Source organism: Cloeon dipterum, chromosome X (genome assembly GCF_949628265.1).
Source record: "Cloeon dipterum chromosome X, ieCloDipt1.1, whole genome shotgun sequence".
Classification (NCBI taxonomy): Eukaryota; Metazoa; Arthropoda; class Insecta; order Ephemeroptera; family Baetidae; genus Cloeon; species Cloeon dipterum.
Window position 1 is genome coordinate 11,376,365 of NC_088790.1, and position 25,057 is coordinate 11,401,421.

At 39.3% G+C, this 25,057-nt stretch overlaps 1 protein-coding gene and 2 long non-coding RNA genes across 6 annotated transcripts in view; 2 read left to right on the top strand and 1 right to left on the bottom strand.

Moving 5' to 3' along the window:
• The first annotated feature begins 1,486 nt into the window (after nucleotides 1-1,486).
• On the top strand, nucleotides 1,487-8,329 carry LOC135947151 (uncharacterized). Its single transcript, XR_010575592.1, has 2 exons — nucleotides 1,487-1,599; nucleotides 4,530-8,329. It is a non-coding gene; the product is annotated as an uncharacterized LOC135947151 (long non-coding RNA).
• LOC135947148 (cytokine receptor-like) overlaps nucleotides 5,781-25,057 on the bottom strand; it is a 39,811-nt gene continuing 20,534 nt past the window's right edge. For 3 of the 4 annotated variants that reach the window (XM_065495784.1, XM_065495785.1, XM_065495783.1), the window contains 19 exons: nucleotides 20,668-20,810; nucleotides 20,181-20,450; nucleotides 19,983-20,121; nucleotides 18,234-18,409; nucleotides 17,967-18,124; nucleotides 17,742-17,913; nucleotides 17,518-17,686; nucleotides 17,130-17,460; nucleotides 16,756-17,068; nucleotides 16,146-16,456; nucleotides 15,943-16,057; nucleotides 15,717-15,884; nucleotides 14,816-14,965; nucleotides 12,697-12,781; nucleotides 10,697-10,766; nucleotides 10,208-10,282; nucleotides 9,600-9,740; nucleotides 9,111-9,383; nucleotides 5,781-8,310 (listed from right to left, as the gene is read on the bottom strand). In XM_065495784.1, coding sequence (XP_065351856.1) covers nucleotides 7,996-8,310; nucleotides 9,111-9,383; nucleotides 9,600-9,740; nucleotides 10,208-10,282; nucleotides 10,697-10,766; nucleotides 12,697-12,781; nucleotides 14,816-14,965; nucleotides 15,717-15,884; nucleotides 15,943-16,057; nucleotides 16,146-16,456; nucleotides 16,756-17,068; nucleotides 17,130-17,460; nucleotides 17,518-17,686; nucleotides 17,742-17,913; nucleotides 17,967-18,124; nucleotides 18,234-18,409; nucleotides 19,983-20,121; nucleotides 20,181-20,450; nucleotides 20,668-20,764 — 3,528 coding nt within the window. In that variant the 5' untranslated portion in view covers nucleotides 20,765-20,810 and the 3' untranslated portion in view covers nucleotides 5,781-7,995. The remainder of the gene's footprint in view (nucleotides 8,311-9,110; nucleotides 9,384-9,599; nucleotides 9,741-10,207; nucleotides 10,283-10,696; nucleotides 10,767-12,696; nucleotides 12,782-14,815; nucleotides 14,966-15,716; nucleotides 15,885-15,942; nucleotides 16,058-16,145; nucleotides 16,457-16,755; nucleotides 17,069-17,129; nucleotides 17,461-17,517; nucleotides 17,687-17,741; nucleotides 17,914-17,966; nucleotides 18,125-18,233; nucleotides 18,410-19,982; nucleotides 20,122-20,180; nucleotides 20,451-20,667; nucleotides 20,811-25,057) is intronic. The other variant, XM_065495786.1, reaches the window with a different exon arrangement.
• On the top strand, nucleotides 10,766-12,911 carry LOC135947150 (uncharacterized). Its single transcript, XR_010575591.1, has 2 exons — nucleotides 10,766-12,643; nucleotides 12,709-12,911. It is a non-coding gene; the product is annotated as an uncharacterized LOC135947150 (long non-coding RNA).

Consider the following 25,057-nt stretch of genomic DNA (forward strand, 5'->3'; position numbering starts at 1 on the left):
CTGCGCGCTAAGGCTAATATGTTGGCGGGAAAATTACGCGGCGGCTGCGGCTGCGACGGCGGCGTGCTCGTTTATGCAAATTGGCCGGACAATGTTATCGGCGCGAGGGAATCAACAAGTCAATAAAACGCCCGATTGAATCGGCTCTTGTGTCTGGCGATGACAGCTGAGAGCCGCACGCCCGCCCCTTCCCCGAACCCAACACTGGACGGGACAATTTGATGGCTTCAAAAATGTCCCTGTGTCCTTTTCGCTCAGCTAGTTTTACAACAATTTTTTCGTGTGAATCGGCCCGCGGCCAAATTTTATGGTCAGTGTGCATGGAGTGAAAGATAAATTTCAGCACAGCCGGCAAATTGAGGATGCCAAAGACAAGCTTAAAAAGAGAAAAAAATTTATTGAAGCGGCCAGTCCAATGTGAGATTGGAAAGATTAAAAGATCGAATTCATCCAACTAAATCCTGTTATGTACTCACAATCAGTACTTCAATCAAATTCTGTTTAATTTCTGCAAGCTTGAAAATAATTTAAAAACAAAATATTAATTTTATTTTTTGTTCACAATGGAAATACAGAAAATTTGAGTTATACTCATATGTCAGCAATTTCTGTTATCTTACTATGGATTAATAGTGTAAAGTAATCTTGTTACTAACTTGATTGGAATTTTCTCACGGGAAAATTGGGCTGGCGAACTGCTTTATTCAATTTACTCCAAGATCGATCTTTTCGACCACATATTTAAACTCACAGCGAGTCTTTTTTTATTCAAGTAATTTTAAGGTTTCCTCCGTGTATCCCGATAAATAACTGTTTGAAATTGCTTTAAATTAAAATTGAATTTTACTGGAAGAGATATTAAATGATAATTTCTACTCTATCAAGCCAAAAACAGTAAAATTGTTTCGAGATTGTGTGATGACTTGGTTTGTAGTAATATACAACATTTCAATTTAATAAGCCAAAGCATTATATTTGTAAAAAATGGACGCACTCTGTTTGTTATCACCTGACGTCGAATAAATTCGTGCAGTGAGTATTTTTGCCAGAAAAATTGTTACGATCTCAAAAACCAAGCAAAACTTCACAAACTTCAAGCAAGCAGAAAAATTGATACAAAATGCGCATCCCTTTTTTTAGATAAAATAGCATTTCATCGACCAAAATGTAGCATGAAATCGGCTGCAAAGTGGCAGCAATGTTGTCTTCTTCGAGAAAAAACATAATACGAATTCCAGAGGAAACGTGCGACTTTTCACGTTCCGCGACCCCGATTAATTTCGCAAGATACGAGAATTGAGAAATACGAGAGGCCGTTTGCTCTCGCGGAATTCGGGGAAGCAGCGTTCGCGTCTGTGCATATATGTATTTATTTCTATTTATTGCCAATTAATTACAGCGAGAGAGGAGTTGCGTCCGGGCCGCGTCCCCACTGCCCTCTCTTTCTCTCTCTCTCTCCAGGGAAGGATCGAAAGAAAGAGTCGGAATTATGCACGCCCGTCGGCGCCCGCCGAGAATTGAATAATCAATCGGCCGGCCGGCGAGCAGAGCAGCGGACCGCACGCGCGACCTGACGTCAGGGTGTCCCGCGCGACCAAGGTATATACCATCCATCCGAACGACCTTTTGATTTACGTCACGCGCACCGCCAATTATCTCGGTCAGCACGCCGTAAATCTCTGGCTGCTATTTTTATTGGCTGTGATAATTGGCGGTTTCTACCTCGTAATCAGCTCCATCTGGACTTATAATTTTAGCTTTCCGCACCCAGGAGGATTTTAATTAATCACCAGTTTTATTTGGAACTTTCCAACAAGAAACATGTTAGGATTCTGCTTTTCGACACGAATTAAAAGATTCATTTTTGGATTTGTGTTTTGCTTGGCGTAATATGAATCAAGTCCAGTGGTCATAATTTTTCCATTCAACAATTAGTAATTAACAAAGGGCTTAACAAAAAACCCAACATTTTGAAAATTATACACGCGTATTTTTGTAAGCAAGTTTAGATGAGGAATCATTTTGGTTGGTGTGTTCCAGGCCAGTAACGTTTATACAACTTGATCGTATATAGAGCAAAAACTGCTGACAACCTAATATCCTATCTTAATCTTATTGCATTTAATAATATCTTATCTGAGTTTATCTTATCGTTTAAAATTTTAATTGGATAATCTTAAAATTAAGTTGATTTTGATTTGAATCTTCTTCATCAAACAGAGCCTATCTGTGAACAATCATCCTGAAAATTCGCTTTTAAAAAATATTTTTATTTATTTGTTCTTTTATTGGAGTTCAACACAATCATGCTGAAATGTTTCACCTATGATGTTATTATTTAGCATAGTCGGAAAGTACCGAAACGAAGCATCCTACCATGCATCATCAGAGAGGTTTAAAAAATTGTCATAACTAACCAACAGTGCCCATGAATCAACCGTCCCCACTAATTTTCAAAATAGTAGCATAACAATAGTGGAATTTATGTTCCCACATTTTCGCAAAGTTTGTTTTATAATTTATCCTCAATGTGAAGGTAAGTTTGCAATTGTATCTGAGATGAATTTTATTTTTCAAATCAGTTAACTCCTATTAATCGCGTAAAAATTTGTGTCAGTTAATTTCACTCACGCTGGAAATAAGAAAATAGCAGCCAACCAACTTATCATTTTTTTGGCTGTGAAAGAGCTTTCTGCTAGGATTCAAATCGCTTTTGACTTCTCATATCATGAAACAAATGGCCACATTTATTAAATATTGGACCGTATAGTCCTATATCGAGCGTATGGATGCCTTAATAAGCGAAGCGAGAAGCTGAAAATTCAATCGCCTAAACATTCTTAACTCTGAAAATTTAAACCGTTTAAATAAATAAAATTATTCGCTCTTAAGGCACTCAGAACTGTTAATAACTATTAAAGTAAAAATTAGCTAACACTGTTTCCCTAAAAGAAAAATGTAATTTTAAATTACAGGGCACACGAAAACATGAGCAATGCGTTGAAAATGTTGTTTAAAATCTGTCTTTTTTTCGTAAAGATCGATCATGGTTAGATATGGATGCCCCTCTGTATTGATTAACTGTCGAAACCATTAACTCAAACTAATGCTTTTATTGAAGCTATGAATCAAATTTGTTTTCTTTCGCTGCCCTGTAAATTGATCCACTTAAAATCTAAAAAGAATGAAAAAACAACGCAGAAAGTTCTGGCCAGGCCTGATCCAACGAAATTACAATTAACTAAAAGAATAACAAAATAATTAAGAGGAAAAAATGAAAACGACCTTTGACGATATTTTTTCACTTGCGCTCTTGGAAATCTATTCACGTTGCGCGCACGAGAAAAAAAGAGATGGAAAATGCAGGCAACAAATTAACACTTCCTAGAAACCGCAGACAAATTAATTCGTCGGGCTGAGCTGCCGCCGGAGTGGCCATTATCCTCTTTAAATAAAAGGCACGTAATGGGCCGCTGAATGAATTAGCCTACCTCTTCCTTTTTTTTTCAACGAACGCGTTGTTAGAACAACAATTTGCTCCTTTGTACAGAAAATTGGTGAGTTTTAAACAATATTTCTTCAATTATTTTAAACAGTTAATAAATTTTTGATACAATTTTAAAAACACGCTCGGTGTTCTCATTAATTATATTTCCAACTCGCCAAAATAGTTGTGTGCTAATGGCCGTTTCAAGAGGCGGGACAAAATGTGACGGAAAACGAATTGGCGATGCATCAGCACATTTTTGTAAAGAGCCGTCAATTTTTCCGTGAACCGGAATTTTAAGCGGGCGCACAATGGAAGGTTCCGTGAACCGCGCGAGCGGCGAAAAAAGCAGCCGGACAAAAAACAAAAGCGATCACAAGAAGGTCAAACAATGCCTCGGGAGCTTTCTTTCACTCTTGACACTACGCGGAAAAACAATTAGTTTGTGATAGGCGCGAGGCACTGCGACGGCTCCTTCTCTCTTCTCTTATTTGAGCCGTCAAATCCATCTTTTTCGTCTGAACCGACTTATGACTCGAGCTCACACAAATAAGTGCCTTTGTGTGGGGGGAATAAGGAATAAAAATTAATGAATCTGGATTTCTTCTTAAAAGAGTCAAGGTTTACGACGCCCCAATTATGATTAATATCAAAATCATCGAATTTTCTAGTTAACAATAATTATACATATGATTAAAAAAACAAATTTGTTAAAATTTCCTCTTTGTAGTAGGAAACTTTTCATTTGCTATTACGGTACGGAAGTTAAGTTAGCCCATTATACTCCAATTTGTGATGATTTTAAAATATACATATTATTCTTAATCGGTCTAGACAACATTCAAAAACCTCCAAACAGGTAAAATTTAACGTGAATAATTAAAAAAAAAAACTAAATTATTCATCAGGATCCACTCCAGGTCAGTGAATCAATTTCTTGATTTTATTGTTCAGCACACATAATTATAGGCAAACTAATTTTTTAAATTGAATCGTTTTTCTGAACTAAAATTTTTTACTAATTATTTTCCTTCAAATTTAGCGATTGACTTGATTGTGAGCTGGGTCAACGTCGCAGATGACAGCGGTCATCTATAAGGAAAGGTCAGGTGAGAAATAAATCTTAGATAGGAGTGTTAATTTATTTATGTACTAAATTTTTTAGCTAAGCATTGCATTTTACTCTAAAACAAACACATAAAATTCACACAGTCACGCAAATATGCAGATGATGTATTATAAGTCGTAAAACAAATATTGCAGAACCAGCTTTTTCACTTAGGAAAATAAATAAATTTGATCGTCCTCGTTGAACCTTTAATTAAATGTGAGATGTGAGCGCGTTGAAAAGTCTCCCATTTTATTACGCACTTACTAAAATACAAGGATACTCTTTGGCCAAATGATTTTAAAGTGTTTGTCAACGTTATTATTTTTTTTAGAGATTTTGCAATGACTTCGGTCTGATTAATTTGTTTTCTGCTAACATTTTACCCATTCCTTATTTGGATATAATTATTTTGACTATGTACCCAATAATACACACTTTGACTTGGACTAGAATAAAAAACGCGTTGATGAAATCGATACGTGAACAGCAAAAAATCTAAAGGCCGAACTGATTTGTGAAAATGTAAAATCGACTTATTTTTGGCGTAATAATCTTTATCAAGCGCTCGAACTAAGAAATAATGTCGTAAAAAAATTAGGACTCTTTTATCTCTTTTCATATTGCTTATGACCGACCTAATTTAATTAAAGCTTCCACTGTTATAATATTTACGAATTAATCAATAACTAAAAAAAACACGTTAAACTAGAACATTAATTTACATCAAAAGTGCTCAGTCACAATTTACTCGTCGCAGACACTGAAAACAAGGACAGCAGCTTATTTTTGCAGCTAAATACGCCTTGCACAGCGGCGGATACCGAGCAGAATAGTCGTTCAATGCAGTGCTGAGCCATTCCAGCGCTTGCCGATGATAAAAGCGAGCAAGCGTTGAAGCGTATTTTCTTCATTCATTTCCAGGCCAGATCAGATAAATAACTGGAAAAATGTAACTGGAAAATGATAATGTAAAAAAAATCAATCCCTTGAGCGATAATTTTAAACAAAACATTTACCGTGGAGACATCTTCCAATGAATTTTGTGACAAAAAACTTATTGTTTCCTAATTTTAAACGTTATATTATAGTACTCTGAATTAGCAAAATATAATTTTTTTAAGTTTGCAGATCAGAATGATGTCTTTTGGGAGGGGGTATTGACGTGAGAAAAACACCAGTTAATTATTATATTCATTTCATGTTTATTAATCTTGTCGGTTTTCATCAATTCCTTACAGCAAAATTTGAGGAAACATGTCACAGTAAAAATCTTTCTCCTTCAACAAATGACATTCACACAATGTTGAAGTTTTACTTTAAAAACCATTTATTTTCGTTAACACGACGAAACAAACAGCATTATTTAGACATAGTAAGTGACACTTATTGCCTCGGAAACTTGCAACGTACGAGAAGGGAAAATGTTGTATGCGTTTGTGTGTGTATGTGTGAATGCGCGAAATATCTGCCAAAGTTTCGTTCGGTTTTGAGCAAAATTGAGAATCAGCGTAAACGGAAAGCCTTCTCCGTGTATAAATAGTTTTATTTTTAGTCTGCTTGTAAATATAGTGTTCCTCTGCCGCGCTAGTAGTATTTTCTGCACTATTGTTTCACTTGTGTAAAGGCACCGCTTTTTACGTGTTCCAAATTACAAATATCATCTAATTTGGAGGCAGATCCAATTCGTTTCAATTGCGTCACAACTCTGGAGCGTGTATGTGTAAAGTTTAATCGGCCGGCTCTTTGATGTTTTTGTTCATCAGTTATATTAGTTTCTTCTTACAATAAATAAAATTGTTATATGGCAAGTGAGAGACGATAAAAATGATGGGAGTGTATTATAGACAAACGACGATGTAACGCGGGGGTGAAAGGGGGGGAGTGAGGGAATCGGGAAATCCTATTTTTAACTATTTACAAATGATGGCTTGCAATCTGACGAGAACTTGAAGAAACGATTGAAATAAGCGTAGCTAATGCACACACGAGTTGCAAGCCGACTTAAGATGAAAAAAACCTTACGCCTACATAGTAGGAACTAAAAATGCTCCGCGTCAGGCACGAGGTACTTCGAATGGTCCTCGTTGAAGCCGACGCGCGCACAATGCGAGCAGTCAGGGAAATAAATAAGAGCTGCGTGAAACAGGTACACATTCAAATAGACATGTGTGTTGGTTGGCAAGATGTGTGGTTGGTTGGTGGTTCCCGATTTCTGGTTTCAGTTCAGTTCGCGAGCCGCGTCACCCGAAAGGCACCCGAATGAGCAACGTAAATTCGCTGGCTGGCACACGTACACAGACGAACGAACGATCAAACACTCGTCGTCGCGGCCGACTTCGGGTTCAGACTGCTCGTTTTCGTCGCAACTTATTCGAGTGCGCCTAAGTACTTTGATTTTGGGGGCTGGAAAGTAAGCAAGCGAACGATCGAATGGCGACAACACAATATTAATTCTATTTATTTTTAAACGAGGAACGTGTTACGATTCAAAACTCATTATTTTTGTGTTTAGTTAGCGTTTAGTTTCGCACAAAGAACAATAAAATTTCTTTTTTCTAAGGATTTTAATGTGTGAAATGAATTTACCAATAGTTTTGCTTTTGACATGCTGTATATTATAATATATAAAATTTATTTGAGTTTATCGAGTTTATTCAGTGCATTACAAAGCAAAACTGCTTTTACTTTTAAAATTTTAGGAATTTCGCACGTTTTTTATCCAACATTCAAAGGTTTTGATAAAAATATATCTAAACCTATGAAAAACGTTTGATAGGAATCTGCGAAATGAATAAAATGTTTCATTTAGACTAATTAAGTTTCCTAATAAAATATCGGTATTGAAATACCATAAAATATAAGGGGAAACTAGAATTCTTTCAATTTCTTCATTGGGCTTTCAAAATTGAAAAGTCAGCACATATGAGCATTTTTTAAAAGGAATTTTGTATTCTTGTTAAGAAAATAAAAATCAAGACATTATTCTCGTTGGTTAAAGAGTTTTTAATAACTCACATTTTTGAGTTCTCTCTTTCTCTGCGAAAAAATAGGGAATCTTCAGTTGAATCATTATTTAGTAATTTCCATGATCTAAATCCAATAGGGACTTTTATTTTTCATTTACTAGCATGGTCTCAAATCTTTGTAAACATTGCTGAGAATGTGTCGCAACTAAATCGCAGAATCCTAACACGTTCCTCGTCAGATGGGTCCAGAGTGGAGCAAAAATATAAAAATTATGTCAGTCTTTTCTTAAAACGTTAAAAGCTATGGAGAAAAATCGAGCACTCCGAACCAAAAGAATGCGTCGGCACAATTAAATTCTAAGAGAAAAAAAAGTCATGATGTCCTGAGTTATGCATCGCACTAGCGCAATGTCCTCTCTCTCTCTCCTCTCTCAACACTGCTTTATCTTAGGAGTTTCGTCCTCGTGCTGAGGCGGCTTGAAGCTCAGGTTCACGTCGCCCAGCGCCACGTAACCTGAGCTGTTGGCACTTTTCGGCGGCGCCGGTGGCCCCGGGTCGCCCACTTTGGCGTAGCCGTTCAGCGCCGCCTGGGGCATGGTTGGCGAGGCCGGCGCAGACGACGTCGATGACGAGCAGGAACTTGGTGTTTCATCCGCAGTCGAGGTCGAGCCCTTGCGAAGCATGAAACCGTTAGGTGGCGCCGCCGAGTACCCATTGGAATCCTGCCTAGACAGCATCAGGTCGACCTGAAACACGCGGCACCAGGTGAGACCAAGATTACGATTGAACGGTTAAAATAATTGCCAAAACTACTGAATATTTTTTTAATAATTAAAAAAATCCAAACACTGTGGTTCTTCATCGCCAGGGACGTGAAATTATTTCCCAATTAAAATTTAAAATCAATTCTTTAAATCGGTAGGGAAATAAATTGAAGCTCTCGACAAAGAAGAAGAAACAGTGTCAGATTTTATTCCAACAATGGTGTGTGGCTTCTTTGAAGTTATGCATTGTTTTCTTTTTAGTAGCTTGACGAGTTTATCTAATTTGTCTAATTTCTTCAATGGAAATCAGGAAAGGAGGAAAGATGCAAGACTATAGCGGAGGCAGGCAAAAAAGCAAATTTGGGAGGTGTAATTCATGCAGCTGTGCTGCACTTCGAGAATTACAGAAAATCGCCTCTGAATTTTCATTTTCAATGAAGACCCTGGCTGAGGAAATAAATTGGCACATCAGCCTTGAGTTCCTTTGTCAATTTTTTCAAATTGTACAAAATTTATTTTTTTCAGGATTTCATTGATACGTTTTTTAACAGTAGAACCATTAAAATATTACAAAAAAGACAGCTTTTCAGAAGGGACTACCTCAAATGAAAATAAAGAGGCTTTTCAGACTAAAAATTACAATTTGACGCAGGAAAATCTTAAGCCAAATAAAACGTCAGTCTAGAAATTATTCCAATACAATCGGAAAAGCCAATTTTCAATTTTTACGTGCAAACAGATCACACACAGTCGTTAAAATGTAAATTTTCTTAGAAACAAACCTGCTCAACGGTGACATAGCCATTGCTGCCCTTGTTGTTTTCCTGCGGAGGCTGCTGCTGTTCGCCGAGCATGATGTAGGGCCCAGTAGTAGCCATATCACCTGTGTTGGCCTCTCCAATTTTGCAGTACGTCTGCATGCACGAGAGCATCTCTATCTGCTGGTTTGACTGGTCCGGTGTGAACTTGTCCGGCATGACCTGCCAGTTTCGCACTGCGTCAACAGGGTCCATCTCAACGTGCACCTGCACCTGCGTTGAGTCGCCTTCAGTCAGCTGAATGTGCAAGATTTGTCTATTAGCCAAACTGACTTTTATTTATCAAACCCTCTAACAAGAAAAAAAATAAACTGCCTATTTTCAGTTAATTTAAACGCAGCATGAGACAAAATATTAATTTAATTTATTATGGGCCAGCAAATAATATTAGCTGCCCCAATCCAAAAACAAAAGATTTAAGAGTAGAATCTAAAGGCCGTAGAGCTGCATCACCTGATCAGCCTCGGTGCCTGAATCGGTCGAGATTTGCCGATTCGACGTGAGTGAAATGCTGTCGTTGTTACCCGCAGAGCTGCAGCCAGAGCTGTCTCCACTCGGGTTGCGACCGTGCCTCTCTGACTTGGTCAGCAGCATCTGGACGCACCAACAAATTAGTGTCAAATGCAATAAAAGTTATTAAACACGAATTTTGCTCTTATTAATTTACAAATAAGCGACACCTTGATTGAATTTTAAATAAATCAAATTCACAAAAATGATTTTTATTTTATTGGAACTCAAACGTCCGAAGTTGTTGGACACGGAACTATCAGAAAATGCAAAACCCTCTTTACCCATCCAGTTCGAACGCGTAATTTTTGTTTTATTTATTAATTGATTTTCCGATAGGCAGTTAATACGGAATGGAAGGCTAATAAGTCGAAAAGTTGTAAAAAGAATAATATTATCACTCGCTCTCATACTGTAGAGCAGCTGTTTCGCCCATGAATTATTGAATCACCCTATATGGATTTTTCAATTCTTTTTTTTTTTCAAGGATAAAATTTATTTCATTGTTTGAGTAATAGTTGAAGACGCGAGGAGAGTGAAGATTTAAGTACCTCCGAGTCGTCAATGTCTTCAGGCGTGGGTTTGCTCGAGTCCAATGGTGACTTTTGGGTTGGCGCAAACGTTTGCTGCAAAAAAAGGAGCAGAGTCAGTAGGGAAAGAGATGCAGCGTGTCCGGACAGAGCATGCGAAAGAAACAAACCTTGGGCTTGTCCACAGAGAATATTGACTGCTGCTAATGGGAAACAGTTGTCGCATTTCGAAATGTTTGCTCGCAAGTGTCAACACAATGTGTGAGGCGTTAATTGGAGGCTGTTTCGCCGAAAGCGGCGCAGCGGCTTCAGGGAAGGCTGACTGAGAGTGGTGCCAAAAAAGCAGAGGACCACCGCAAAGTCAACACGCTTGCTTCGCGGCAATGGGAAAGTGACAAGTCAATAGCGGAGCCTTGACTTGGGTGGTTGATTGCTCGCTTGGCAAAAGCGGCCAGTCAGCCTTCCTGGTACTGTTTGCGCGTGTAAAGTGTAAAATACATGTATACTGACCGAGGAGGGGTCCAGCCCAGGTGGCAGCTCCACTGGCACGTTGCGCATCTTCTCCAGGCAGATCCAGAACCTGCGGACACACAGCACAGCGTTCGGTTAGCCACCCGCGTCACTCACATTTCCCGGAACGCGCTTGATTGATTTCTCATCCGAAAAAAGACCCACCGCTGAGCGCGACAAAATCACGCGATTCACCGAACTGTTAATTAAGAGATTACCGAGAACGAAATTCAAAGTCATCCCGCCCGCCGGCGCAGCAGCCGCTACCTCGCACCGAAATCACACCAAATTCTGGTTTGACGCCCGCCGCACTTTTGTTTTTACAAAACAGGAAGTGCTTTTAGGTGAAATTTACACAAAATTCGACTGGCACCAAAAGAATAAAAACTTAAATTGTGGAACATGTTTAATCCACGAGAATAAAACCGCGGCTGTGAATTTTGACTCTTTCAAAGTGATAAATTAATAAGATATTTAAAATAGGTTCATATTGCACAAAAAATGACAAGAGACTATTTTCAACTGTCTAAATACAGCCCAAAACGGACTAAATTTGGGCCAAACAAACTCTAATTATTGCTTTCTTTAGAACCTCTGCTCAGCACATCCCGTGGGCTATGAGCTCACCGGGTCCCAATAACACCACTGAGCGATAAAAAATGGCGCCCGATTGGCCGCAGAGGTGTGAAGACCCAATGTGGTCATCTTTTCGCCTCCACAAACCGAGGTCTTTAATTGAAACGCCAGAATTTTTTTCCCTAAAGCCGCTGGAAAGGTGCGAAAACCATCAAAGAGTCGAATCAGCGCAGGTGCACTCCCCAACCCGGTCAGCTAACTCAACCTGTAGTCTCTTGCAAACGTATTTTAATTTAGCAACGCAACTACCTCAAAACTTTATTCTCGTTTCACTCCCATTACGATATTTGAAATGTTTAGGGACTAAGAGGGACAATGCCTAATTATTATGAAAATTCCACGCAATTTTAAACTCTCCTTGCTGGAATAATAATTTATCGCTTTCCTGACCTTGCATATTTTAGGTCTTTGGTATGAAATTCCTCAATGGTAACTGGCTAAGAAGGATCAATTAACACAAAAAATGTCTGCAGTTTGCGTTTGCAGCTGTTTATAATTTAAAAAAACTGTGGCACGGATGATTCAGAATCTTCTGCTGAGGGCTCTGTGGTTATGTATATTTTGCTTCACCGAAACAACCACTTTCCAGTTAATTGTCTTAAATTTTTAACTTTTAGTTGTCCATCCTGATTAAAAACTCTCACAGCATAGACTTTTGGGCATTACACTAATTAATTTCAGACAAAAAATGGTTCATAAAAATATTACCATCGGAGTAAAATTCTAAAAATGACAATAAATCAACGTAAAGCGACCGTCTCGTTTTCATGCGTAGTGTCATCCTCATTTCAAAGACGCACGAACCAAGTCTCGGCGACAAAAATCACGCGGTTCACGGAAGCGGTGGCAATTAATTAAGCGATTACCGAGAATAAAATTTAATGCCGAGCGCGCACGAGTGTCAAGAGGGACATCATTAAATTATTATCCCCGCTCCATGCACCGCGCGATAAAGTGTCCCCGTTCGCCCCGCGGGGGAACGCGTAATATATGCAGATGCGAGAGCGTACGAGAAAGAGAGAGAGAGAGAGAGAGAGAGAGAGAGAGAGAGAGAGAGAGAGAGAGAGAGAGAGAAGTCGTGTATAATAAAAAGCGGAGGAAGAATGGCGCGCGGGCCTATTAGTAGGAAAGAGCCAGCTTCTCGGAAGTGTTGCACGATGGACCTCCAGATTGCCGATTCTGAGAAGCGCGCTTACTTAACCCCTTTCCCCCCTCCCCGGACGCGGGCCGCGGCGGTCCGGCGACAGCAGACTCGAGTCAGTCGCTGGCCGGGCAGGTTCGTCCTCGCAGGGTGTCGTCCAAAGCAAGCAGGTACGTGCGATTCGCGGAGAGAGCAAACTAACGCATATTTAACTGATACTCACCTTTTGCCGTAGCACCAGACCACCGAGATCAGGATGACAGCCGCGAAGATCGTGAAAACTGTGATGACCTCGGTAGAGGGGAATCCTGCAACACATGACAGTCGGTAGATCAGCGATTGCTACAGTCTCGCTCAAATTAAACTAGCTAAATTCGCTCGCAAATAATGTTTTGACGGATATATTTAAATAAAGTTACAGTCAGCGTACATTCTTAAGCCTCTTGTGTTTTTATTTTGTTTGTAACGTACACGGTTATTCGCATATTTATTTATTGTACAACATGATTTTGTAATGGATACAGCATAAATCACTTCTTCTCGGACGCTGCAGGCAATAAAAAAAGAAGCTCCTGAATTTTCAACAAGGCACTGACTGGGAATTATTCTCAAACAGGCATTAAAGAAATAAGCCCCAAGATGACGCCACTGGTGAAGAATGGAAACGTTTTGAAAGTCTCAAAATTTGATAAATTATTACTGTTATGCCAAAGCTACAACTTAATGAATTCTCTTGCATCTCTTTTGGTCAAGGATTACATTAAAAACATGACTTTCACCAGTGGCGCCATCCAGTGCCGACAGACACTACTGCATTGCCAATACTTCTATTCTCACTGAATTTGGAACGACTGAAATATCGCCATTGATGAAGTTAGCAGCCGTAACGGCTGCCAAGTAGAAACTTAATTATAATTAAATATTCATGCAACCATTGCTTGAAAGCCCGAGCTAATATTTACTTTCAATTTAGGATATGATGTCATCAACTGTGCATTTTTAACTACCAACATGAGTAACGAACAAAAAATACAGTTCAAGACAAGTTTTCTTATTCTTTTGGGCAAATTTCAGTTTCTTTTGAAAAAAGTCTCCGATGCAAGGGATTTTGCAGGATTTTACTCTTTACTTGATTTTGCAACTTCATAATTTCAAGATGAAAAACATATCTAAACGAATTCTTTTAACTTGACTGCCTCTTTCAACGAAGACAGTTCTCCCGTGTTATCTAATATTAAGTGTTGAAATACTTTTTAACCCGTTTTTCAACTCTAGGACATTTCAGTTCAGTCAAATTCTACAGAAAACTTTTCAAAATCGGGCAATACAGCTGGTGTCAGCAGAAGAAAATCGATTTTAATGCAAGTTCTAGTCTCTAGATTTTTCCTACGTATTCTTCTTCAGAGGCGAGTTTTGCGGAAAACTTCTAAACTGCTGACATGCTCAACGCGGATCCATAACTTGATATAAAATATTGCACTCGTTGACTTTTAACTTGGATATTAAAAATAAAAGGCGGCGAGCATATAAAAAGAGCTGATGGCGTATAAAAGTCGCTTATTTAAGGCCACTTAAGGTGGAGCTTAATGAGATGCACGAAAAAGAACTGCATTTTTCGCGTTTACGGTCCATTACGAATAAATTAACGTCCAGATGGTCACTAATTAAGGCCGTTTCATTCACTTTTTACCGCGTTTTTGCTTGTTTCTGCGTTAAACGTTGATTTTTGCCAAATCTTTAAATCACATCCTCATCTTTCCTGCTTCAATACAATCTTTTCTAGCACCAGGAAGTGATTATTCCAAACATTCGGTGAAAAATTCATCAATCAGTTAGATCTTTTAAAGTTAAGTTTTACTATAGTTGAAATTACTTAAAAATAAATTTTTTAAATATAAAATTTTGAGAAAATGGTGTAGTCACATTTGGCTGATTCATAGAATTCGAACCAACTCTTTAAGCAACAACACATAATGTTTTAAAATTTCCTTAAATATAACAAACTCAGCTGGTTATTGTAGTTAATAGTTAAAAAAGACGTTTATGAAGCGATTTTTTAAGTTGCCTGCGTTTCAAGAAGCAGAAGCGAAATGAAATAACAACAAGCAAAAACGCGAATTAGTGATAATTGTTATTTTCTGAGGTTCAGGCGACGCTCACAACGACTTTGCGACTCCAAAAGCTCCACGGAACGTTCTTTTGCGCGGCAGCGTGCTTGTTTCCGCGCACCACGATCCACTCTTGCACCTTGAGCAGGTGCCACCACTTTTTCGATTGGTATTTCTGCTGAGGCCACTTGGCAGGCTTGAGCCACGACGGACGCAGCACGGGGGTCAAGTTACCTGAGCTGTAGCAGTTTTCCTCCCTGGGATCGGACCATGGGCCATATTGTGACTGATTGTACTCGTCTTTGTTGACTGCACGCACGCGGAAGGTGTACACCAGCGGCTTGTCCCCAGAGCAGTCAGGTATGCTAACCAACTGGTTCGTTTCTGCAACACGCAAGGAAAAATTATTAACAAAATCTAGAGAAAAGGTAGGCGTTAGAGGTTGTGTGCGGAAAATGTAATCAGCCAGTCTAGAAATTTACTCATGATCAGTTTAGATAAAATATTTATATTTACAATGGTATTCTTTCTTTTTGAAACAGTTGATAAATTAATTCATGTATTTTTGCATTAAATAATACCAAGTTTAGTCTAGAAAATAAAAGCTGAATAACAACAAGGATGGAAACAATTTTTTTGGCTAATTTATAATCTGACCGTCCCCATCGCAATGAACGTTAAGTGAGGAAGAAAATATTTCCATATATTCATTAACAGTCTTAACAAAAACGATTAGCATTATTTGACGTTTTAGTTTTTGGTAAAGGAACCATTGAATTTGAGTGGCCTATCTTGATGTGTGCTAATTAAGTGTTACAAATATTTCAATTTAATGTTTTTAGAAAGTTTTGTAAAATTTAGGATTTCAAAATGAACTAAAAAATATAGTTATTTAATTAATCAATTTGATTGAAATTTAACTTGTAGACATTGTACAATGAGACAAAAAAACTGTGGGTGTTTTTGACTTTTAATTAAAAAAAAAAATACCCATTTTGTACTATGTACATTTTTTAAGATTAGTTTTCACTTCAGATCTCAATTGGATATTAACTTTAAACTCTAGAAAATAATCACAATCCCTGTATGCGCGAGAGTTAAATACTGGAGCTAAATTTGAGTCTAATTTACGTACGATTGCTAACTGTGTAGGGTGTATCCGACACATTTTTTCCATGCTCCTCGACCCACAGTTGGTAGAAGTCGATGTAGCCTGCACGATTCACAGGTTCATTCCAGCTGACCTTGACGTTGGATTCGTTCAACTGTCGCCTCAGATGCACCATATCTATCTTGCTAGGGGCTGCGAACAAATAAGGGCGAATCAGTTGAGGAATCAAATACCAGACATGATAACTTACTCCCAATCAAGGTTCTAGTCATGATGACGTTAGATTTGTTAGAACAGGCAATCGTGCAGGCCCTCACGTAGATGGACATGTTTGTAAAGCTTGGAAGATCATACAGACCGGTTGACTGAAGAAAGAAAAATATTTTAATATGATTGCATATTTAAAAGTAATAACTCAATAAAATAAAAATTCTGAATTTTATAGAAACTGACCGTGAAGATGCCGTCGATTTTGGTTGTGCCAAGCGTGTAGTTGACCTCGTAGTACTTGATGTTGCCGTTGGACCTGGCCGGTGGAAACCACGAGATATGGATTGTCGAATTGGTCACGTAGGTGGCCTTAAGGTCTCTCGGAGGCTCGGGTGCTGCCTCCAGGGTGGTGGCGAACTCCGTTTCTCCTACACCCTCACCACCCATGCTCAGCACCGTCAAGTTGTACATGTAGGCTGTGTACGGCATCAAGCCTGTGATGTTGCCAAGTTCCGTGTTAGCGTCTCCTGGCACAAACTGGACTTTGGACGGCTCTGAAAGTGCACATACGCCAACGGTTCTTTCAAAATTTGCATGAAGACAAATGGTTACTATATCAATTTATATTTCTTGAAGATTCAGCTTCTTAATTAATATTTTTAGAAATATTCCAAACATTTATATATTGACTCGAACACAAAATTCTAGAGCAATTATGAAATAGTGCAAATTATGAAATAGTGCAAAACTCTGGAAGCTGATTAAATGTCCTCATTTCTGATCAAACTTTGTTAATAATAATTTCAAAGATTCTAAAAAGAGATTGTTCTATTCAATCTTGACTCTTATTTACCTTTGCAGTTTCTCAGCTGTGCTGGGATAATGGGACAGTAGCGGAAATTATAGCCTAGAACCTGCCCAATTCGGTGGGAGCATTGAAGGTTCCAGGAGATCTCCAAGAAGGTGGAGCCGACCTTGCTTAAGCCGACTTGGGTCAATCCCTCAATGACTTTGTCGTGTGCGACAGTGCAAACTGTCCACGATAGGCCAGAGCTCTGATTTTTACTGTTTGCTGATATGGCGAATTGGTAAGTACGGTTCTTATCAGGAATGGTCACGTTGTGCCAGTTGGCATTGGCCGGAACGCGAATCCAGTTCATGGATCCCTAGAAAAATTTGAGTTTCAAACAGAATTCCAAGTCAGTACTGAGGCAAAATTAGACTTACAGTGCACTGGAATGCCTTATCCTTTGAGTTTTCGCACCAGAAAATAGTGTAGTCAACGATTGGTAACAAGCCAGAGAGTTCCCCGAGGCCAGGAGTGTCAGGTTCGTTCCACGACAGCTCAGTAACTCCGTCATCGTATTCGATTTTTGTGAAAGCCAACGGCCCCTTGATGCAAAAGGGTTTACAAGATTTATAGTGTGGCACTTTGATCACGGACGGAGCATCCGCCACACCGAGGTTGTTCCTTGCGTATATTTTAAACGTGTACGCATCATGCAAGAGGCCCTTGATTTTGATGTACGACGAGGTTTTGTCAGCCTTGACGATATCGCTGCAAAAAATATCAATTTTAGAGAGAGAAAAAGATTACCAACCATTTGAGCCTTACAGTAGTGCGCCACTCTCCTCCTCAATCTCGATTTGATACTCAAAGTCGTCACTGTTGTACAAGCACTCTGGGATACGCTCCCAGTAGAGGTAGATATTACGTAAAGACGCGTCGTTTGGCTTCTCATTCTCGAAACCGCCCATGTCCACCTTGGGAGACGCGGTTGGCTCTGAAATCGGTGACACGGCATTCGTACTTGCAGTTGACAGAACAATTATACTTACTCTCGGATTTAGTCGTTATATTGACGGTGGCTGGCTCTGAGTAGCCTTTGTCTTGCGCCTTTTGTGACTTGTGTTGCACTCGAATAGTGTAGTTCGTGTGTGCGTACGGCAAATTAGTGATATGCAGCGTCATATTGACAGGGTTATAAGGCAAATTGGTTGTGTTCACAGTCTACAAAGGCAAATTGTAAATAAATGTATTTTACATCAATTCTGCACGCATACGATCCACTGGCCCTCGGGTATCCATTTGTGTCTAAACTCCACCCTGGTGATCAGACCTGGAGGAAAAATCTGCATGGGATACGCCACTGCCCATTTGAGCGTCACACTGTGCGACGTCACGTTTTGCGCACGCAGGTTCTCGGGAGGTCTTGGTATCACTGCAATAAACGAATATTTTGTGAATTGCAGCAGATATTCAACTTTTAATCCAAAATAGGGAATAATCATCGCACAAGACTATTTTTTAATTATTACTGAAGTAATTACCGTGTGCGTAGTGATGGTACCTTATAGGCGGGAAGGTGACGTTTCCCAGTGCATTGTAACCGGCCAAGGTGATGGTGTAGAACTCATGAGCCGTTCTGTAGATTGGGCTCGTGGAGAAATCCCATGTGCAGGTGTTGTTCCTCTTGTCACTATCCGTTGGACATCGGAGTAGTTGACTGTGGACGGATCAGTAAGATTACTCGCCGCTCGGACAGCGTCCGCGAAAAGTGGGTTAGTTGCTATTCATGGGGGAGGGCGGATTTTTTTGTGTCACCTTAAGTCCTCCTCTTTACAAAGAACGTCGTCGATGGGGCAGGGGTTCTCCGGTACGATTGTATCTCTGAATACAGATTTGATTGATAAGTAATGTCAAAACAAAAGAAACATGGAAAAATACAATGCCCAAAAATTCCCCACCAGGCCATACTCTCTCATTGTCTAAGATTACTTTCCGAGTTTCAAAAGGTTTGTAGAACTATATAACCATCTTTGCTTTTAAGATGGGAACAATATAAAATTTGAATGAAAATTTCCAGTACTGGAACAAAACTACTAATTTTACCAAAACTATGTCAGATAATTTTTTTGTATCGAAAAATGTCCAAAAGCAATATTATATGACAATAGCACCATACACATTAAAAAATTTGTAAGAAAACACTTAACTAGAGTTAAATTTTGTCTGCAAAAAATGCGCGTGGTCATCTTAGCGATATAAAAAATATCGAAAATGCCCAATCGTATGAGCAATGCTTGGCAAAAATTGAAATTGCTTTTGCCAGACGAATGTGAGAATTGAACGACGAAATCGAAACAACGAGGACGAAGCTTTTGGTTTTATTTTTTCTCCACATGAAAACAACCTCGAGTGGTCACCTATTTCAAAATTTGAATGCGAATATGTTCCACTTTCGCAATTCAAGTTTCAATCAATTATAATTCTTGTATTTTGAAAACACGGTGCGAATCTGATTTTTTTGCGTGTCGAAGGAAAATCTAGAATGGCATAATTGACTGTCGGTCCTGATCCTGAACCTGCAAACCAAAAGTAGCGATTCTCTACGATTCTCTCTTAAGTTTTTAACAAAAAATAAACCCTGCAATCTCTCGACTTTGTGGGCGCTTCCCGCCACTACAAGTTGCATATCAATGTTGAGATATTTCCCTTGGTTGTAATAGGTGGCAGTGAAAAGGTGAATCGCACCTTTGCTGCACCTTTACTCCCAATGCAAAATCAGACTGGCACAGAAGCAGTCGCATCAAAATGTTGTCTCCCCGATCTTGATGGAGAATGCCTGCGACAATTTTATAAAATGACTGAACCGAAAACGGGGTAAGAAATAATTGTATATTTTGTCATTAGTTAATGTGAATGTCCGAATTGCTGATTTATTCATGTGATACATAAATGTGATTTTTGTCTGTCTGTTATAGTTCAATAATACTTCAAATCCTACTTCAATTCTACTTCAAATCCTACTTCAATTCTACTTCAAATCCTACTTAAATTCTACTTCAAATATCATAATAATAATAATAATACACGACGCCGATAGTGTTAGAGTGGAGTGGTTTCATTGCCTTACTACACCCCAAAAACTTAGCACAGAGGAACGAACACTGCTTAAGGTGACACAAAACATTGCATAGAGGATGAGACAAGGTATTGGACCATACCGATTGAAGCAAAGTTAGTTTGAATAAAAAGACACGAGCTGAGACGGTAAAAGCGAAGAAATGCGCACTTACCTTCTGCTGCCTCGCCCTGCCAGGGTGTAGAGAATAGTGTAGGTTGTGGGTGTGTAGTGATCCACCTTGTCCCACTTGCATGTAAATGTTTCCCAGTTTTTGGAGATGCAAGTTACGTTTTGCGGTTCTTGCGGTTTCACTGTGAAGGAGGGACATACAAACATTTTGGACACACACAAAAAATGGGCAAGAACTTACGTCCGACAACCACTTGGTTGAGGCAGACGACTTTGTCCATTGTTTGGAGTCTGCAGTAGTATACCGAATGATTGGTAAGGGTCATGTTGGGAATCGACAATTTGGCAGTTGACGTATCTATCACGTTGACAAAGCGCTTCGGGACCCGTTCATTGCCGTCAGTGAAAAATATTTTGTTCGCATTCGTCACATTATCTACTTCGTCCAGCTTGCACGTGATCTTCAACGACTGGCCTTTCTCCAGAAAGATATCTCCGGCAGGATAAGTCGCTGCAAAAAGGGTTGAAAGAAAACGTTTAATACCATGCCTGATCTATTTTACAGAATAATTCAAGCCAGAAATCCTGTAATGGTTTCAAATAATTTGCATAACAGTTAAACTTCGAATTTAGGTGAAGAAACAACAGTATTGAATCCAAAATCCTGCTGTGAACTTCTTTCTGTTACTCGTCTGGAAAGAAATACCGGGACGAAGAAAATTACTCACCTCCCAGAGTTGGGATGCCGAACATGCAGCCGCTGGACACGCAGGGCAGCAAAAGAACGGCCAGTAGCACAAGACATACCGTCTCACTGCAAGCCATTGATTTTAACAGTCTGATTCCTCGGGTCGCTTCATCGGAAACCAGTCTAAAACAAAGGCCAATAACAGAGCGTTAAAAATATTTATTTTTAATGAAATAGTTCCGAAATTTGTGAAGTAAAATATAAATAGTTTTTAAAAGGCTAGGATGAAGCTAATGGCAACTTACTGTGGAATAAAGTGGTAGTAAATATTTTATTTTCAATCAAAAGCACGGTCTGTTCCTTTAATCATGGGAAATTTCCTTAATTGCTACGAGGAAAATAAATAAGATAAGAAAATAAAAGTGAGGGGCTGATATAGCAGCAAAGTAGGCTGATTTTTTATTTGAGGGAGGATTTGCACCGTAACTGAGACTGCACTGCCAAAATTATTCAAATTTTAAGGCTTATTCTGTATTGAAAAACCATCTGATTAAATTCATATTCTTTCTTGCAGAGCAAATTTAAATATTGTTGGGCAGTGTCGGTTTTCGGGCAAATCCCCCTCCCCCAATAATAACTAAATCTTTCGAGCTTTTATTTAAGCCCTCAACTTGAATATATTATGCTTTTTTAAATTATTTTCCTCGTGGCAATTAATAAAAGTTATAGTCTAGATCAAAGGAGCAAGAGAGCTGATGTGGGTCAAATTTCGCAGGCCTGGAAAGACGTTTCTCAGTCAGTCGAGTTTGCGAGCGAAGTGCGTGAACCCGGCGTCAAAGGTATGCTGTGGTACACGTTTTCCAGAAAAGAACACCCACACGAGTGATGGCTCGCCCGATCGATACACATCCCGGACGGCAACGCTTGCCCAAACTGGAGCCGCGGAAAACGCTCGCCCTAAATTTAACCAAGCCCAAGTGAAAATCTCACAGTGCTACCAGTTGCTACACAAAATTTCCTTGAAAATTCGCATCGCTATTTTACATGCATTTATTATTTCCACCTTTGATAGTTAATGAAACTACCTAACAATCACAGATGTGCTTGCACTTAATTTAATTGATTTGGCACTTTGAGTGGGTGCATGAAAATTCAGATTGCTCGCAAATATGAGGGACGAGGGAAACGAATTGGTTATTTCGTAGAAAAAGAAAATTGCTTTCAGTTACCACGAATCACAGCTAATTGAAAAGTGTCGACTTTTCATGCTATTATGAACCATATTTGCAATGCAAATAGTTTCTGTTGGTTTTGTGCAAACACGCGTTGTTAATTACCGAAAAGGACGTACACGTACGCATTGTTTGCGCTACATATTTGCCTTTCTGTTTTAAGCCTCTCAAAACATTCAAGTGAAGAGGAAACGGGCGAATATTTTGCAGAATTTTAATGAAATTTTGGTTCGGCAGCGCACAAAAACTTGAAAATTAGTGTAAAATTTTTTAAAAGAGCCTCTCTGTAAAGTTATTCACATTTTCTTACTCTGAAATATAGGCGAGTTAAACAACTAAAAAATATTTCAATTTTTTTAAACAATTTCCACTTTCTAATAGCAGCGATTCAATCTAAACATTGCAAAGGTGCAAATTTGGGTAAAAATTCGCAGGCAGCAGAGCCGAATTCGCAGAAGAGAACTGATTAGGCGCTAGTGTTTCACTGGTTAGCCAGCGAGCGGGCGAGAGAAGGAGGATATCAGATGATCGTCGGTCCGCTTAATGTATTCAAGGGCCCATTTAACGACGAGAAAAGCGCTTCCAGGAACAACGAGGACCTAGTCGCCGCTAACGCAGTCAGATAATCCGGCGAGAGAGCTCGAGATGACGTCTCGCGCTTCCTTTCTCGCCGCTTCGGCTTTTGTCTTTCGCTCCTACACAAATTAGAGGCTCTTTTGTAGCTGACGTGTTTTGACACATGGCTTTGCTGTCAATATTGTTGCCTTTTGATATGTGACTTTTTAGACAATAGGGCCGAATACAAAAATGATAGCTATAAAAAGTAGTGATCTTGAAAGGAGATTAGCGCCGACTCCAGAGTTGCCAAATGCAATTTTCGTCCAATGAGAACTCCATGCTATAGGTTTTTCAAATCGCTTACTGAAAAAAATCGATAGTTTGGTCTCTACTTACAGCTGAAGAGTTAGTCTATTGAATTATGATCAAGAAACACACGGGCAGCTGATACGCACACCGCGTCAAGGGTTTCCAGTGCAGTATAATCACCCATTTATCCGATTCGCGGTTTTTCATACCAATTTTAATCGGTTTTAAGTCCACTGTTAGCAGTGTTAGCGTCTTTCTGTTATTATATTTTGATTGACCGACTCTTCAGCTACAAGAAGAGAGACCAAACAACTGGATTTCCACTCATCGGTAGCTGTAGTAATGAGCAATTTACAAAAAGCATTCAACATGGGGTTCTTACGGGACGAAAATTTCGTTCGGCAACTTTGGGCTCAACGCGTATCCACTTCTCGAAGATGGTTTCCAAATATTTATTTATTGGGTTTTTTAAGTCTTCATACATGGCCCTACTTAAGGAAATGACTCGTACATGTTGATTTTCATGCTCTGAAAGCTACGAAAACTGAGAGGAAACATGAATATACATTATGTGAATATTCAAATGATAGCTAATGTGATAAAGGCAAAATAATCTCTCATTTAGTGACGGCAGTTTCCGGTGTAACTGGGTACGAGGGCTGGAAAGTATAGATATTGGCTGCAAATAAGAATCAACGCTGCAGGTCTGGCCTTGAATTTTTTTTTATAAAAAAATCCAATTAGTATTATGCTTTGCACAAAAGGGTGTATCACCCACCAATGACAAATAATAGAAAAGGCTTGAATGCTGCCACACGCACACAACGATTTCGTTTTCATATCCGCTTGCACCCTGATATGTGTTTCGTGGCAATATTCATTTTTCAAAAAGTGAGAACAGCGAAGGACAGACTAAAATCACTTCTTTCCAACGCCAAGGCTTGCTTTGAAAGCCGGGTTTAAAGAAAACTATTGCCAACCATCAATTGAAATTATCAAACGCATTTAGATCGGTTGGCTTCCACATTTTGTGTTTATTCGTTTCACCGCTCTCATTTGAGCCGGCTTTTCTGAAAGACGAGACTTATGTTTTCTGAACGCTTCCGCTGCTGTGAACAAAGCCGCCAGAATGTACGCCGGAAGGAACGTGCTCAAAAATTAAGGCACTTTTCGACACACAGCGTAAACATCTCTCGAGAGGTTGAAGATGAAATTACCACCCGAGGTGCGAAGAAACGGAAGTGAAACTGACTTTTCAGTAGCTTTCCCTAGCGAATTTGGATGACAGACAGTGAAAAATAATTCAGCAAAATATCTGAAAACCATAGCGCCATTAGGAATTGTGGAATCAGCCATCGCAGCACGGGCCAGCAGATACTTATGCGTTGTTATTTTTGGGATTATTGTTGGATTTTGCTCTGTTGCCCATGTTATTTATACCATACAAATGGTATTGACTAACTATACAAGTGGTGTGTCCTAATATTTACAAGCCCTAAAACTGATGACGTCAAAATGAAGCAGCGCTTGTCTGCTAATCGTTTTTTAAAATTCCAACGGCTATTGCTAAGCGTCAAAATACAGATATTAAAATATTAATACCTAATTTTTCATAGATTCATTGTGTTAATTTGTTCCCAATCAAAGAGTTGGCAGGTTTTAAACTATACAGTTTCATTATTTTTCCACTTATAGTTTTATTCGCTCTTGGCTGTGGCGCCACGAATTTGTAAAACAGTAATATCAGACAAGACACTGCTCAACTGACCCGGCAGCGCGGTTCTGCGTAGCGGTGCACAAGGTCGAAAGGCCACTTTTTGCTCATCGCAAACAGAGGACTGAGTTGTTCTGTCAATGTACTTCGGCCAACAGCGAACCCTACTGCTTGCGATTTCCGAGGAAAGTCATTCCAAAGTCATTTGAGAAAAAACCGTCAAATGATAACGAGAGTGCGCATTGACGGCGAAAATAGTGGCATGACGAAAATCATTGAAGGCAATCAATAATTGCCATGTCTAATTGAAGGCAATAAATTAAATGATTTCTTCCAGGTTTGCAAATCCGCCGCCGGGTACGTTTAGCTCGCGCGCTGCCACCATAGAAGAAGAATCAATTATTGTGGAAATTCCGAGAACGCTTGCGCCGAGTGTAGCATTGAGTAAGCGCCTCGAGTTTAGCAAGCAAACTCCATTTTCACTCAGTTAGCGAGTGAATTTCAGATCAAATGACGAGAGACCGTACGGAGAGTTAAGCGCTAACAAATATCAACTGTGTTTCAATTATGGTGTGATTTAATTGATATTCATTCCAAGAAATTTTAATACGTGGATA